At 38.1% G+C, this 16,934-nt stretch overlaps 1 protein-coding gene across 4 annotated transcripts; it reads right to left on the bottom strand.

Moving 5' to 3' along the window:
- Nucleotides 1-805: 805 nt before the first annotated feature.
- LOC126830406 (neurotrypsin) lies at nt 806-10,030 on the bottom strand. Of its 4 annotated transcripts, none has more exons than XM_056103044.1 (7): nt 9,932-10,030; nt 8,029-8,219; nt 6,384-6,710; nt 5,377-5,673; nt 3,723-4,013; nt 2,681-3,013; nt 806-2,039 (listed from the first exon to the last, which is right to left on the bottom strand). In XM_056103044.1, exons 2-7 carry the CDS (start codon nt 8,096-8,098, stop codon nt 1,984-1,986), a joined length of 1,374 nt encoding a protein of 457 aa, XP_055959019.1. In that variant the 5' UTR covers nt 8,099-8,219; nt 9,932-10,030; the 3' UTR covers nt 806-1,983. The 4 variants fall into 4 exon arrangements, with proteins under 4 accessions (XP_055959019.1, XP_050416753.2, XP_050416752.2 ...); XM_050560796.2 differs by lacking the exon at nt 9,932-10,030 and adding an exon at nt 8,687-8,799; XM_050560795.2 differs by lacking the exon at nt 9,932-10,030 and adding an exon at nt 8,516-8,625.
- Nucleotides 10,031-16,934: the final 6,904 nt, after the last annotated feature.

Below are 16,934 nucleotides of genomic sequence, written 5' to 3'. Positions count from 1 at the left end.
AATCAATCAAAGCAACCAACAAAAACAATTCAAATCACGTTTAAAATCTAGCAATAGTTTATTGCCACAACTAAAAACGGAATGGAGGTCTTGCATTGAACCGCGTTGGCCCCTACTCAGCTTTACGTTCCAAATGACGAGAGATCGTTACGAACACGTTCATACAGAGTCAACTGAGCATGACATGACGAACCAAGACGCCTTACTCTCGACTCCGGCGTATTCAAGATGTGAGCTACTGTCCTAACCACTGTGGATATTTTAGAGTTGGGGTTGTATAACAATCCAATATACGGCTTGTAATATTCATAACAACCAAATATTATAACTATCATATATTATGTCTCTTATGTATACTTAGGGGATTGGGATGACCGAATGGGTTAACGGCTGCGCGTTTGGTCATAAGATTAGGCATTCAGACAAGTGGCGTAGTTACGATTCCCTGATTGTACGTGGCAAAGGGTAGGGTTACCTTCCAACCTCGTGGGTTTCCTCAGGGTCCTCTGACGTCCCCCACTGCCATAGACGCATACGCGCAAGTGAATTATTGAAATATAACAATATGCTAGCGACTTACTTTATGTCGATACATGTACGGCAAACACCCGCGATAAAACCGATGGATTCCCGTTTCATAGCAGTTCTAAAATTTTACTCCATTGAGGGTTAAGTATTATGGACCTTTTTTCATCTAGTGATGGCAATCTCATTATGTTTCAAAAGGGGTCCCGGTATTATTTTATAACATGATAAGATAAGGTGTATAAAGGGTCCCGGTAATTGTTTATAACATGATAAGATAAGATGTATAAAGATATGTTTTATTTAATATTAATCTGTATAAATATATATATCCAGCCTCTGTTATATGAACGTAAACAATCAGACTTAAGGTAAACAATTAGAAAACTATTATGGACAGGTTGGTATAATTAAATTATTTACATATAAAAGAGTAAGAAAAGCAATACATGTCAAATATCCCTTTAAAACACGCTGCCGCGAGAGGAGAGATAGAGTATTCTTGAAAAGCACCTGTTGTTATATAATTATGTTCATTAGGTGTCCAATCGATTAAAAATTGAACCTATAATGGTAATTAACTCGCTACAGGTACAGTAAATTATAATATCAACATATCGTGGTGTTAATTAACTCAGTATGAATTATCATATCCACATATTAGGACGATAATTAACTCACTTATATATATCATCGTGATAATTAACTCACATAGTGTACAATCCATTATAACATCGTGATAATTAACTCACTTAATGTACAATCAATTATATCATAGAGATAATTAACCAACTAGGTGTACAATCCATTATATCATTGTGATAATTAACTCATTATATACAATCTATTATAACATCCAACTAGCCCGATGATAATTAACTTACTGCAGGTGAACTACACTATAACATCTACATATCATAATGTTAGTTAACGTGTGCCATCAATTATAACTTCATAATGATAATTAACTTGTACAATCAAAAATAAATTGTACATATTATCATAATGATAATTAGTTCAAGTCAAGTTCTTTATTTCTCAAGGCCAGGGGATCCATTGAATGAAGACACATACAGTAATATACATAACAAAAATGACAATATTCTGAGGCCAGGGACCCATTAGATGAACACACATACAGTAATATACAAAACAGACATGACAATATTAACATAGTGTAAAATAAGAATGTTATATTTTAACAATCATTCAGATCTGTGAATTAACTCACTGTGTGTACAAGCCAATATAACCTCTACATATCTTGATGATAATTAACTCAATAAGTGTACAATATATGATAATGGTAATTAACTCAATAAGTATATTATCAATGTAGTATAATGGTATTTAACTTTTTATATACAATCAATGATGGCAAGAGCAACTATCTGTTTAGACAGATGTGGGAATGAAAACAGAAGAAAAACATGTGACCTTTAAACCGTGTTTTAAATTTCAAAAAGCAGATAAAATAACATGTACCAGGAACAGTGCAGTTATTGTCACACAAGCTGAAAATAAAAGAAAAGCCGTTAATCAAAACCGTAAATAACCCACTGCAAAATATGGCAAAATTGTGATCATTTTGATGCAAGCGCCTACATGTGAACATGAATGTAAATTTATCTTTCTGTTCATTTCTGGGTTTTTATGGAAAACGTTACTACGATAGGTTGCAATAGAAACACGTTGCAATAGAAACCCGTAACTAAGGTATAATGCCCTGGTTGCTATAGAAACCAGTAACTACTGGATAATTTCAGACATTTATGAAGAAAGAAAGTAATCATAAATGTATTTTAATTATTATCACTTGCTAATTAAATACCCGATTCTATGGACACATGCTTATATTTTGTAAAATTGTGAAATCCGTTCAAAGAAGCCCTGATTCTACTCACTTAAGAACCGAAAAAGCATGTCTGTAAACTAAACCAAAAATGTCAACTCGTGTTCAATCAATCAAATTGCAATTGTTCAAAATGAAAAATGAAAACAACGAGCCCGGGAAGGGATTTTCTGGTGTTCCCCTGGCACACGCGGAATCTGGAAAACAAATTTGGTGTGGACGATCCTGGTCGAGGGCAGGACTTGTGGGAGCAGTAGGTCTACGAAAATGGATCCACACAAAACACAGCGACAACAAACAAACCTGTAATTTCTAGTCCATTACTTCCACCGTTAGAATCATCTGGTATACAATGAACATAAGCTCTTCCCGAGACACAACCACCACCACTCTGGTTAAACGTTGATGTACATTCCTTTGTTGAATTTGCTCCTTCTGGGCAGGTAAAATCAAGAAATCCTATCACACTAATTTCTACTTTCGAAGTTCCAACTGTGATCTTTGTTGCTTTGGGATATCCTAATTGTCTGCATACTGCGTCACCTTCCTTCTGAGCAAACCCATCAGCACAATATGCGTAGTATTTTCTATATTTCATTTCCAGAACGATTCCGTAACCGATTGAACCAAGTCTTACTGTAAAAGAGGACACGTGCTTAGCAAAACAAAACAAAAAATATTTAGCGTGAGGCATCTGACCGCCTCCTGCCACTTGTGATACACGAAATAGAGAAGTTAGTTTGCCTGTCATAGCGAGCGGACGTTACGCACAGTGCGAAGCAGGCGGATAGAGACATGTCCGTGTCCATCTACCAAAGTTTCATTTACGTGAAATGCACGAATCAGGCACCAAACTTCACAAGAACCGATTTCTCGAACCACACCTATATCGCGAGTTTATAGTGTGGGAGATTCCGGAAAATTGTGTGGTCATGTTTTTCCGTAAATGTTTCCCACGAAATGTACAACAAGGCTTTAGGGAGAATACATACAATTGATATGGAGATAGACTACACATGAAATGCTACACAAACAAGACACAAGAAGGTTTTCGATATAACAGTCAATAATCCATCGTACATTAGAATCTCTAGCAACTGATGCCCAGGGGCCTGTTTCACGAAATTTTAACTAAGATAAAATCCAAATTTTAGTAATTTGATTCGATAATATTAGATTGATTTCAGTGCTTAGCCAATCAAAATTGAAGTATCTACTAAAATCTGGATTTTATCTTTAGTTAAAATTTCGTGAAACAGGGCCCAGAGATATTATGCTACATTTCGCTTCTTGAATAGGTCAAGATGCTGTCCAAATGGAAGCAGGATGCTGTCAATTTACTTACCGTTTTCGTAACAGAAAACCGAGAGATATTCCTGTTTAGAGCCTGTTTCTCGGGGTTGCAGATTATTTACTTTTAGAAGGGGAAAGCCTAAAAATTGTTCGTTTCTATTTGCAAACCACCAGTATCTAGTTGATAATTGCGGCATATCGTGCGCTATACCCCCGTTAAAACCGAAAGTATTACAAGCAGCTCGTGCTAAATCAGTTCCTTGGAGGTAGCCAGTAACACCATTATGTGTTAATTGAACATATCCATAATTTCTTCCACCTCCAGTAAGACGAAAGTCCAAAGCTGAAAAAAAAGAAAAAGTAACGGAGATAATTGTTATTCATGTTATTACTTAGTTCTGTCGCTGGCTAGGGCTTTACATGTCACCGGGTTGACCAAATGAAAATGAAATGAAATGGAGTTTAACGTCCTACTGTTCTGCACCGACTGGGATAATGAAGGCGGGAATTCGCCGTACAGTGTGCTATGAGGGATAGTTTGCCCGGATATCAGCACTACAGCCTAGTCTTATATCGAATTCCAACTGCCAAGTAATCTTTAACGTGTACGTCAATGTGTACACTGGACCTCGGTTTTGCGTCTTATCCGAACGACTAGACAGCTGTCCTTGTCGGGTCAATCCACCAAAATTCTTATAATATTAAAGATGTATTATGTAAGAAACACAGGTGTTTATTACAGGTGTTTATTACACAGGTGTTTATTTTGGCTTCAAATTTTATAGAAATTATTATTTAGACATTTATTCATATGACAAGCGTATAATAGATCCTCTGGATTATCGGATGGCGAGGGGGTGGGGTGGCTGAATGGTTAGCAGGTGCGCGCTGTATCATACGGTCTGTCAACACTGTCATTGAGTCAACTGGCGTGGTTTCGATTCCCCGGTTGTACGTGACAAGGAATAGGATCGCCTGTCCAACATTATGGGTTTTCTCCGAGACCTCCGGTTTCCTCCCACTGCTAAAGACCCTACGCGCAAGCGCATTATTCAAATAAAATTGAACCATGTGTTAGTCTCGAAATTACCTAGTTTGTGTCGCGTGGACGTTAAACCCCATTTCTCTCTCATCGGATTACACCGATTGAAATACGATCGCCATGTACTGATTTGGAGAAGCTATGCTTAGTATCGATTAACAAATAATGTTGCTACGACAATAAACAATCTGTGTCACGTCTTGTCAAAACTTAAAACAGTGATAATGACACTCAGAATAAAATAATGTGAATGAAAGTTTCCTTATATTCATTTTCAATTATCTATTTGTAAACTATTATAGCAAGAAGAGACAGATTTTTTTTATCTAAATCTAACATAGGGCATATTTTCTAAAAACAAACAATTTATAATCTAGAGTTACATAATTTAGGGTTGTGAATAGGGAAGACATTGTTAACAAAGCCCTGAACACCCTAAACAAGCTAGGGTGAGTTTTTTGTTTTAGATGTGTGTACGGGACTAACAACCCTCTTCTGCTGAAAACTCCAGCAGATCCAGCAGAAGAGCTAGCGGGTGTAACTTCCAGAGTCAAATTCTCGGTTTTCTTCACTTTATGGCCAAAACTTTACAGAGACTACTGAAAACTACGCCGTTGTTCTGGACAGATTTAAAATTGTGAAATGTTCTGTTGTTTAAACTTACTATTATTGTAACAATATGCTACAGCTTGATCGATTGTATCACATTCAAAGTTAGGATCATCTCTGGTTATCTGACACGAATCTAATTTATCTTCATCACCAGTACAATTAACGTCAAATACCCATCTGGGTTTCAGGTCTCCCACTGCGATTACACTAGCCTTGGCATGCTGAGCTAAATCTTTACACATCACCTTAGCTGCATTATCATCCCAGTGTCGGGGACAGACTGTACCCCAATAATCATGATAAAACACTTCAACTTGTTCATCATCACCTATTCTCGTTTCGCCGTCAACTGTAACATAAATAAATGATGTTCGTCATTTCCAAATAATTGTCGTGTCATTGTTTGTTGCTACACGATTAGAACACGAAATTATGAAAAACAAACTCCTTGTCCGCTTTAAAATATTTGAAATATTTGTCGTGGCATTTCAATATTCTGGTGGCGGACCATTGTTTGTTGCTACATCTACAGGGCAGGAAATTATGAAAACCAAACACATTCTCCGCTTGCAAACTCCCTCCTCTCATTCTTGTTTTTCTTGTGTTGGTACGTTCCTTTTGTTCTTTAAGAATAAAAAAATATCGATAAATCAATCACTGGTTTTATTCTAAAAGCATAACTTTTTGACAAGTATCCTCTTATCCCTATCGTTATCAAGCACAGTTGTGCTTGAGTTTGGTTGCAGTGCCTGATTTACCGATATTTCATTCTTGTCAAAACGTCAAGCCTTTAGAAAAAGGGCAGACAGAGAGCGAGAATGTTAAGAGCGAGTGGCTAAGCAAGTGAGTCTACTGACATATTGCATTTGAAGTTAAGAAGATCAATTTACTAAGTCGGGAAAAGGAAGACAGAGCTCTAGAACATTAAGGGCGCATGGCTAAGCAAAGCAAATTAAGCTGTTCTATCAATATTTTGAATTCGGACTCTGATATGAAAGGTCTAGCTTTCAATTCTTGTTGTATTTTGGTACTATATTGATCAAATATAGATTAAGTTACCTGTGGAAGTTGGTGGTACCGAACATACAACTGCTGCAACATCTGTACTCGGACAAGAAGCTTTGTTTTCTGAAATACAATCTCTTAATCTAGCTTCTGTTCCTTGACAGTTGAAGGTTGTATTGAATATATCTTTGTCCAGGGAGACTTTGAGGTATCTGAAGGCTGTTACTGGTAACAGACGACCCCCTTCACCCAAACCCATTTCCCTACAAGCAACTTTAGCCGCTTTCGAATCAAACCCATCGGCACACACTGCTCTTCTATAAATTTTATCGTTGTAAAGTTTAACAACCCCATATTCACGGTTTTGACTTAAAGGAACAACTGAAATTATAAAAATGTCAACAATCAGATATATATATTTAAAACAATTGGGGTTGTGGTGGGTGGGAACAAAAGGGATTTTGGTTAAAATGGGGAGTACATATAGTTTTTAAGAATACTGAATATAATACACAATGTATATAACTCCTATATAGTTTTGTCCTACATAGACAGGGGGTTGGGTAGCCGAATGGTTAACGCGTGCACGTTGAATCATAAGTTCTGTCATTGAGTCAAGTGGCATGGTGTCTATTACCTGCTTGTACGTGACAAGTAGTGGGGTCACCTGTCCACCCTCGTGGGTTTTCTCCTGGTCCTCAAGTCTCTTCCAACTTCTAAAGACCCCTATACGCAAGCGAATTATAGAAATAAAATTGAACCATGCGTTAGTTCCGAAATGGCATAGTTTATGTTGAGTAGACATTACCCCCCCCCACCACAACCACCACCATATCCTCTCTCTCGCTCGCTCTCCGTACATATAACTTTATGGTTTTGTCCAACATAGTAAATATTTCATTCTTTTATAAACGAATATAAATAAATGACTTAAAGTACAACACTATGTAGGCCTACTGTTTAGTAACTCTATGCATGACTGCGTATATACAGTATACATATAATACAATCACATATAAATCTTGTATAGACAAAATTATATATAGTTTTAAAGAGTGTTTATACGTGAATAATATTGTACATCGTCCCATATCTTTTAATGATATTAACATGAAATTTCAACATTACATTATATGCAACAGTTTACTCGTCTTTATTAGTCCAGTGGGTGCACAACATTTTATTTCATTTCAGAACATTTTCGTTCTAGCTATTGTGGATACAAACTTAACAATTATGTCATTAAAGTTAAACAGTCGGTATCAAAAAACCCCAAAAAACAACAGATTTTGGCAAAGACCAAGGTCTCATGGCTTATGAGGCACCCCCCTGCTGCCCGCATAACCCACATTATAATATTTCATTCTTAACTTCGAGGTCACATACCCAACAAAGTGTGTGAGAGAGAGAGAGAGAGAGAGAGAGAGAGAGAGGTGGGGTAACGTCCGTCGACATAATCTAGGTCATTTCGGAAGTAATATATGTCTCAATTTTATTTCAATAATTCGCATGTGGGTCTACGTTCGGTGTCCCTAGCAATGAAAGGAAGCCGGAGGACCCGCAGAAAACCCATGAGTTTGTACAGGCGACCTTAATCCCGGTCACGAACAAGAGTGGCCTTATGTCAGACCGTATGATTTAGAACACATACTTGAAATCATGCGTTAGTGAGAGATGGGTTACACATTAAAACACTTACCATCCCCTGATTGTTGTGGATTAACTGCGATGAACAGAAGTTGAAGGAGTAGTAGGGAATAACCAGACATGTTGATAATAAAACACGTGTTGATAACTAACTTTATTTTATGATCAGTAGTGGAATACCGCGTTTTATCAGTGAAATAAAAGTGTTATTCCACTGGCTAAAGAAGTCCATGTTGTTTTTACCTAAAATGATTGTAAAATCATAAAATAAATAGAACATTTGTCGTTTTGTCTTGAATAACATATTTTATTTCATCTCTAAGCAAGAAAACATTTATATTTTCACTCATGCTACGCATTCGTGAAAATATAAGTTTTCTTGCTTCTCGATGAAATAAAATATGTTATTCACTCTAAAACGACAAATATCCTCTATTTATTATACAAAACACAAACACGTGTTGATAACTACCTGTGTTATACAAAACACAAACATGTGTTGATAACTACCTGTATTATACAAAACATGAGTTGACTACCTGTATGATATAATGAACTGTAATACAGGTGTTTAAATCCCTTTTCTTAAGCTACAAACAACCAATAAATCCTTATGTTCATGAAGTCACTCGCTTTTAATGTATAAAAGTACAGATAGACTACATATTGATCGTAAGAAATCTAGGTCAAGGTAACAGTATCTGATTTACCTGGGTCGAGATGGTCTACCACGTTTATAGGTCACAGGATAACCTGGTCTTTGCTACATAACGCTTTAACCGTCAGAGCTCGTCTAATACCGCCTAGCTTTGTTTGTCCAGGCCTTTCATATACTATGCGCAGGGGGCTGGTCCTTGAATTATATAGCAAATAAACGTACGTTTAATAATCCATGGTTGTAGAAATAGTATTGCCTTCAGAAAATATATAATAAGGGTAGTGTTGAGGGATAATATTTCAAATAGATTGTGTTTATTACTTGGTCTGGAATACCTGCCTGACAACGTTTATCACCATATATAAAACAGGGGTGGAGTCGCGGTGGATAGTGAGTAGGACGCTGGCTCGTTAGTCTGGAGGTCTCGGGTTCGCTCCCGATGTGGATCGAGAACGTTCATCTGGATTTCCCGTCGTGGTTTCCTTTTTTTTTTCAGTGGCGCAGGGCAGAGGGCCTGGCAAGGGATAAGGTACAGTAGTAGTTCGGATGGGACGAAAAACCGAGGTATTCAATATAAGAGTGCGCCATAGTGCCGCTGTACGGGCAAAATGTCCCTTATAGCACATGGCGTGTACTCGTGTTCACTAACCCAATCGGAGCACCCAAGCCGGACGTTAAACTTCAGTTCATTTTATTTAATTTGTTACTATGAATGTTATAGGGAACCACGGTGGCTAGGTGGTTAAGACGCTGGCTCGCTAGCCTGGAGGTCGGGTGTTCGATCCCTGCATTGGCCGAGAAAGTTCATCCCGATTTTCCGACGTGGTTTCCCCTTGTCAGTGGTGCAGAACGAAGGGCCTGACAATGACAGCTGTCTAGTCCTTCGGATGAGACGAAAAACCGAGGTCCCGTGTATACATTGGAATGCACGTAAAAGATCCCTTGACAGTTGGAATTCGATATAAGAGTAGGCACTGTCCGGGCAAAATTTCCCTCATAGCACACTGTATGGCGTATGCCCGTCTTCATTAGCCCAGTATAGGAGCAGAACAGTAGGACTTTAAACTCCATTTCATTTCATTTCATGAATGTTATATATCTGACTGAAGACTTATATGACTAGATATAAAACAGTGGCAACCGTAGTCTCATACCTGATGTCGATATGTATAATGTGCTTTAATACACACATGTATCGATTAGTGGGGAGAGCTGTCAAGTTTCACCCATCGTTCATTATCATCGTACGTCTAGTTGTTCTATAAATATATATACTTAATGACATAACATAACCTACTTCAAACTACAGTCATCAAACAGTATTGGTCGTGACGATGATCCCACACAGTCCACTTCAACGCTACACCAATCATATTTTGGACGATCTCAAACGCTTGACAGGCGGTGAACTAAAATTGCGAAGTCGGTTTAAAGAAACTTATAAAAATAACGAAACGAAATACTGTTTAAGTCAATGCCGTGAAAGAGAGAAGGGCGAGTAAACAATGTATAAAACATACACCAAATGAAATGAAATGAAATGGAGTTTAACGTCCTACTGTTCTGCTCCTAACCTGGGCTAATGAAGACAGGCATACGCCATACAGTGTGCTATGAGGGAAATTTTGCCCGGACAGCGGCACTACGGCCTACTCTTATATCGAATTCCAACTGCCAAGGGATCTTTTACGTGCACGCCAATGTGTACACGGGACATCGGTTTTTCGTCCCATCCGAACGACTAGACAGCTTTCCTTGTCAGCCCCTCCGTCCTGCATCACTGATAAGGGAGAACCACGCCGGAAAATCTGGATGAACTTTTTCGGCCAATGCAGGGATCGAACACCCGACCTCCAGGCGAGCGAGCTAGCGTCTTACCAAAAATACACCAATAGTTTTATTCAACAAAAAACCCTGCCAATCTGCGAGTATATATTTTATTATATACCGGTAATTTTAGTTAAAGTAGTAATTTCATAAAATAACACCATGTCATAAAAATCTGCCATTTTCACGCTGTATTTGCAAAAACAAGCGCAGTTGATCGAATTTGTGGTAGAAAACCCGTGTGTGTATGAGAGAATGTAAGCATCCGTATGCACACACTTCACATCAGAAAAACACAAGCGAAAAGGTCGCTCATTGGGCAACTTTTTTTCTGCGAGCAAGAAACACTTGCATGGAAACCGTCCCATTACAGGTGCATTGGATCGATTTTTTCACCGGTGGAAACGTGTACCTGAAAATCAGGCCTTAGCAACACACAATACAAATAGACAAAGTTTGCGCAATCCGACATATTGACCAAATTTGCACAAGATTACTAGCCATCGATAATGTTACTGATAACAGTTCTGTCAAAATAAATATTATATACAGACAGTACACCCGGTTATATGGCTACTAAAAAAAACTATAAATGAATTATAATAATGAAATGGGGTTTAACGTCCTACTGTTCTGCTCCTATACTGGGCTAATGAAGACGGGCATACGCCATACAGTGTGCTATGAGAGAAATTTTGAGCGGGCAGCGGCACTATCCCTTACTCTTATATCGAATTCCAACTGCCAAGGGATCTTTTGCGTGCATTCCAATATATACACGGGACCTCGGTTTTTCGTCTCATCCGAAGGGCTAGACAGCTGTCCTTGTCAGGCCCTGCGTTCTGCACCACTGACAAGGGGAAACCACGTCGGAAAATTGGGATGAACTTTTTTGGCCAATGCAGGGATCGAACACCCGACCTCCAGGCTAGTGAGCCAGCGTCTTAATCACCTAGCTACCGTGGCTTTAAAAAAAGACAATAGTTACAGTATAAACAACAACAAAACAAGGCAACAATATAATATCTTTATTCCTTTGGTTATCGGGGTCTGTAATACGTCGAGGAGTGGTTTGAGAGCTGTGGAACCCTTAAAGAATAAAGCATAACCCGACACCGATTGGGACATTTTCAAATTAAAGTGGAGGATGTTTATTTCAATAATTCCCGTGATTTACGTGTTTATCAGGTAAAAGCTTCGGCTCTCGAACAGATTGCGCCCTATCATCTAAAGCGCATGCGTAAGACCCATATAGTTAGTCCGTGGCACAGGACAGCGGCCTAATCATTCGGAAGGGTCTAAATACCGAGGCCTTGTGTTAGCATTCGTGTAACAGGTACGTATGACGAGTAGGGTCAAATACCACGGTCAGGACGGATGCTCTGGTTGATTACTGAAATATAATTGCACCATATGCTAGTCGCATAGTCATCCAGTTTATATCAAGTCTGCGTTTAACCCCATTTCCGCCCTTTTTTCCCTCTTATAACTGTAAAACTAAATCTATTACTGCAATAAATCAGAAAGTGATTTACGAGTAATACAACCTAATTAATATGCAATCATTTGTCATGTAGGGTGACCCACCATAAATAAATATCTCCAAATATCTCGTCAATTACGCCACAATATTTATTTATATGCCAAGCCTCAAATCAGTTTCACACAATTATAGTCACTAAATAAACGATCATGTTGTACTTAATAAGCTATGACCATTAATCATCTATAAATAATAGACTGAAAACTGGTTCCAAGTTGCGTCCATAACATCCAGACACTTTTGAGTAAAAGATAGGTTACGTGCCCTTGTTTTGAAATTAGTCTCGCTTAACCAGTCTATCGACCATTCTACGTCTGATTGACAGGTCGGGATAATCAAGACTACTTTTTTACGAAACATAACAGAAAGCTAGAACAAGAAATTGAATTTAGAAATAAGCACTTTAGACAACTCAACAATTGTTTTAAGAAACTTGTAAAAGTAAAATGAAACTACTGCTAGTATCATGTTCCTGCTAAAGAAAGTGATTCAGATATAGTATTTGTACTAAACCAAAAGATGCCGCTCTGAACGGTACAGTTACTGATGAAGCAATTTAAAAAATAAAACAAACGTAATTACTAAAGCTGCTGTAATAACCAAGAAGCTAAATTTTTCTGCTATTCAAAATCGTCAACAATAGATTTTTTACGGCTGTAATAGTTGATATATTTGTAAAGAATTGCACGTGCCATGGCTATTTATCGACTCAAAGCGAGTGCGGGGTAGTCAGAAATCAGTTCGAGACACGCAACTGAAGCGTGCACATTTAGCCGTGTCGAGACCAACTTTCTGTAAAGTGCACGGGTCACCCTAGTCATTGTATACAAGGCCCACTCAACACAAACTAAGTCACTTTGGTACTGAAACTGTTCAATTTCAATATTCAGATTAAGAATATATGAGAGAGAGAGAGAGAGAAATGGGGGTTAACGTCCACTCGACACAAACTAGGTCAATTCGGCACTGACATATGGTTTAATTTTATTTCAATAAATGGCTTGCGCGTAGGGGTCTTTACCTGTAGGAGGTAACCGGAGGGCCCGGAGAAACCCCACGAGGTTGGACAGACGAGATTACGCATATGCCTCTCAGGTATTTAGCAGTGACAGACCTTTTGATCTAAAGGGCAAGGAAAGCACTTAGGAGCTGGACATGCACGCGTTTCCACCTCAACAGAACCACCCTGACAACCACCCTTGTTTCACAATCTCTATTGTGGTTACTATACTGAACATAATACCTAGCCTATTGCGAAATATATATCACAAGAACAAATATAAAAATACTGTATTCAGTAATATCGAGGATAGCTCTGAGATAGCAGTCTACTGTTTTAAAGGTTCGTATAATTTCTCTTTTTTTTTGATTTATTAATATACCATTTTGTTTTGATTTATTAAACAGATTTAAAATGAAATAAAATCGTGAAATTTATACATTTTGATAACCAATACCCATACAGGTATTTAGTGAATATTAAGGCAAAAATCAATTTGCGTTTTTTCTCTTTGATTATGGTTCCCCACAGGTCCGGTTGCTATGAGTTGGGCAAATGTTGATATGTTCATTCAAGGTATGCCTCCGTTTACTACTGACACATTCTGGAATAAGTAAAATATTAACATACAAGAATTGTATTGCGCAATATCATTTTCAAACTGGTAATATACGTAAAGATCAAAACGGTACGAGTCAATGAATTATAGAGGGTATACGTCGAGATCTTTTTTTATGGGGGATTGGGAACGTTTTTGGCTGTAAATTACGAAACGAATGAATTTACCCGGGTCATTATGCAGGTTGTTGTGCACAGGCGTAGCCGTGAAATATATGTGTGGGGGGGGGGGGAGCAAATGAAATTATATAAAATGTTGACAAACTGTGACGCCGGATGCACGAGGCTGCGCAGCAGCCGATGTAGAGCGATAGGGAGAGTGTGGGAGTATGGGCCACCCCATACCAAAATTTTAAAGTTTCAGTCTTCTGTAAACACTGTTTTGGCATATTTTACGGGGTTAAACTAAAACATCACACAATGTTTATCATGTTTAAGTCAGGGGGTGCCGTATTCATATTTTTTTCACTTTTACATATTGAATTTTACGCTTGAGCCAATAATTTTCTTTTCGAAGAGAATTATTGAAAGCTGAATTCCGTTAACTGTCGCTTCTTCATACGCGTTTAAAGTAAGGAATGCATATTGGATATTATTGTTGAAAATTCTCTTATCAACATAGGTTGAAAAAATGAGAACGACCAACGAGCCGAAATGCGTCGATTCTCGAATCCGCCATTGTTTAATTACATCAAAGCCAAAATGCACGAAAGTGAACGTAAGCTTTTCTTAAATAGGAAATTGACATCTCTATAGGGACACATATTTTGATAACGTTACGGTACCTGAAAATAATATTAGACCTAAAGTACGATGTAAATTTTTTGGGGGTCCAAGTATATTCAGTTTCCCCGCAACCTTCCGAAAAACAATCGGGGCGCCCATGTTGCTGTGTAGAATAATAATATCCTACCCGGGTTATTATGCAGGTTACTATACTACATAATAATATCCGGGTTATTATGTAGTATAATAACCTCTTACTATGTAGAATAGGCGACACTGTGACGAAGTGTACAAGATTCTGGCTCGCTAGTCTGTAGGTTGCTGGTTCGATCCCGGTGTTGGCCGATAAAGCTAATCGGGATATATTTCGGCGTGGTTTCCCCTTGTCAGTGGTGCAGGACTGAGGGTCTGACAAGAACAGCTGTCTACTGTGTACCGTGTACACATTGGCGTTGGAATTTCTATGTAGAATATTAACCGCATACCGGGTTATTATGTAAATTAATAACCCTTTCCAGCTTGTTTTGTAGATAAACAATAATAATATTCCGGAAACCAATTATAGGTCGAGAGAATAACCACTAAAGATCAAAGGAAATTACCGAATTAGGTTGTCTTTTGTGAAAAGGTAGAAAAATAACTATACATGTACTTTTGAACCAATTGGGACAATGCACCAGAGCTTTTATTCCGTCATTCTCCCGAAAGTTTCACAAATAAACATAAGGTAGAATCAAAATTACGGAAGTGATACATTGACGAGACTTTAAACACCAATCCATTAAATATAATTAACGAGACTTGAGACACCAATCCATTTAATATAATTATTACTCTTGTATTTGTGGCTGTAGAGATGATGGGGAGTTTCAAGTGGTGTTATATTTCATTGGTTTTGTTTATTCCAGAGAGTTCAGCTACAGGTAAGATGTTTAGATCATACTTAATCCAATTCAGGGTTAAGGTTAAAAATATAATAGATACAGCTTAGGACTTCACACTCGAAAGAAGCCTAAATAACTAGGTTTAGGCATACGCTGAACAAACTAACAGTTAGGACCTCACATAATAGACATGGGGTCTCATAAAATTTAAGATTATTTAATAGAGAATTATGACATTATTTGATTGAGGATTGTAACAGTATTTGGTGGAGAATTGTAACGGTATTTGATGGAGTATTGTAACGTTAATTTGATTGTGAATTGTAACATTATTTGACGGAGCGGTGTATCGTTATTTGATAGAGAACTGATATTGAGTCATTATTTAAATATCATGGGCAAATATAATAAAATATCGAAAATAGATAAACATAAGTAAATACCACGCATATAGCTAATCGAGTTTTTATTTTATATTTTAATAGCAAATGGTTCGTTTAGATTATGGGGCGGAGAACGCAGTAATCAGGGAATTGTACAAGTTAAAATCAATGATGAATGGAAGTATTTATGTGACGACAACCGGATGAGAGCAACAGCTATACATGGTGGCATGATCTGTCAACAGCTTGGTTATAATGCTTCCGATGAGAATGGCTATCCATACCAATTAAGAGCAGACTATACTCGTTTTGGATATTGGAACACGGGCTTTACGTGTGATTCCAACGATAAATATCTATTAGATTGTAATAACACTGGTTGGGATACACTTTCGTGGTGTCATCAGTTTAAAATTTATAAATTAGCTTGCCAAGGGGAAGGTAAGTAGAAACAAGGGTTCCGATGAAATGAAATGGGGTTTAACGTCTCACAGTTATGCTCGGACTGGGTTAATGAAATTGTGCCTGGACAGCGGCGTTGCTTGTTACTCGAATAACTGCCAAGGTATTTTGTATGTACAATCTAATGTGTATATGCGACCTCGGGTTTTCGTCCCATCCGAACGCCTAAACGTTGTTCCTTGACAAGCGGGGACCAAGGTGGCCTAGTGAGTAGGACGTTGGCTCTCTATTTTAGAAGTCCCGTGTTCGTTCGATCCTAGCTGCGCTGGCCGAGAAAGTTTATCCGGATTTCCCGGCGTGGTTCCCGTCTTCATTAGTCCAGTACAGGAGCAGAACAGTAGGACGTTAAACCCCATTTCATTTCATTTCATTTCCGGCGTGCTTACTCCTTGTAATTTGCAATGAATGGCTTTATATCGAGATTGTCACATCATTCCGAATAACACACTCGGCTAACACAGTTTGATGGTTCTTCTCCTCATCCTGGGTTTACTGGGCATTCAGAATACATCTCCAACGGTGTTTTCTCACCGTCCTGGGTTTACTGGGCATTCAGAATACATCCCCATCTGCGTTTACTCACCGTCCGGGGTCTACTGGGTATTCAGAATAAATCTCCATCCTTGTTTTTTCACGGTCTACTGGGTATTCAGATTACACCTCCTACTGCGCATCTAGATCTACATATAGATCTACATTTTCCTTATAAGACACATAGATGTAGATTTTACAAATTAAAAATACTTATATGGATATGTTGTTGTTCTTAGCGTTTAACGTCCGCTTCCACCGAAGGTGATATCGCAGACATGTTCATTTTAATGATCTTAGCGCACGCGCAGGGGTCTTTGCTGTGG

This window comes from Patella vulgata, chromosome 8 (genome assembly GCF_932274485.2).
Source record: "Patella vulgata chromosome 8, xgPatVulg1.2, whole genome shotgun sequence".
In the NCBI taxonomy this organism is placed as follows: domain Eukaryota; kingdom Metazoa; phylum Mollusca; class Gastropoda; family Patellidae; genus Patella; species Patella vulgata.
This window is presented reverse-complemented; position numbering and strand designations above follow the sequence as displayed.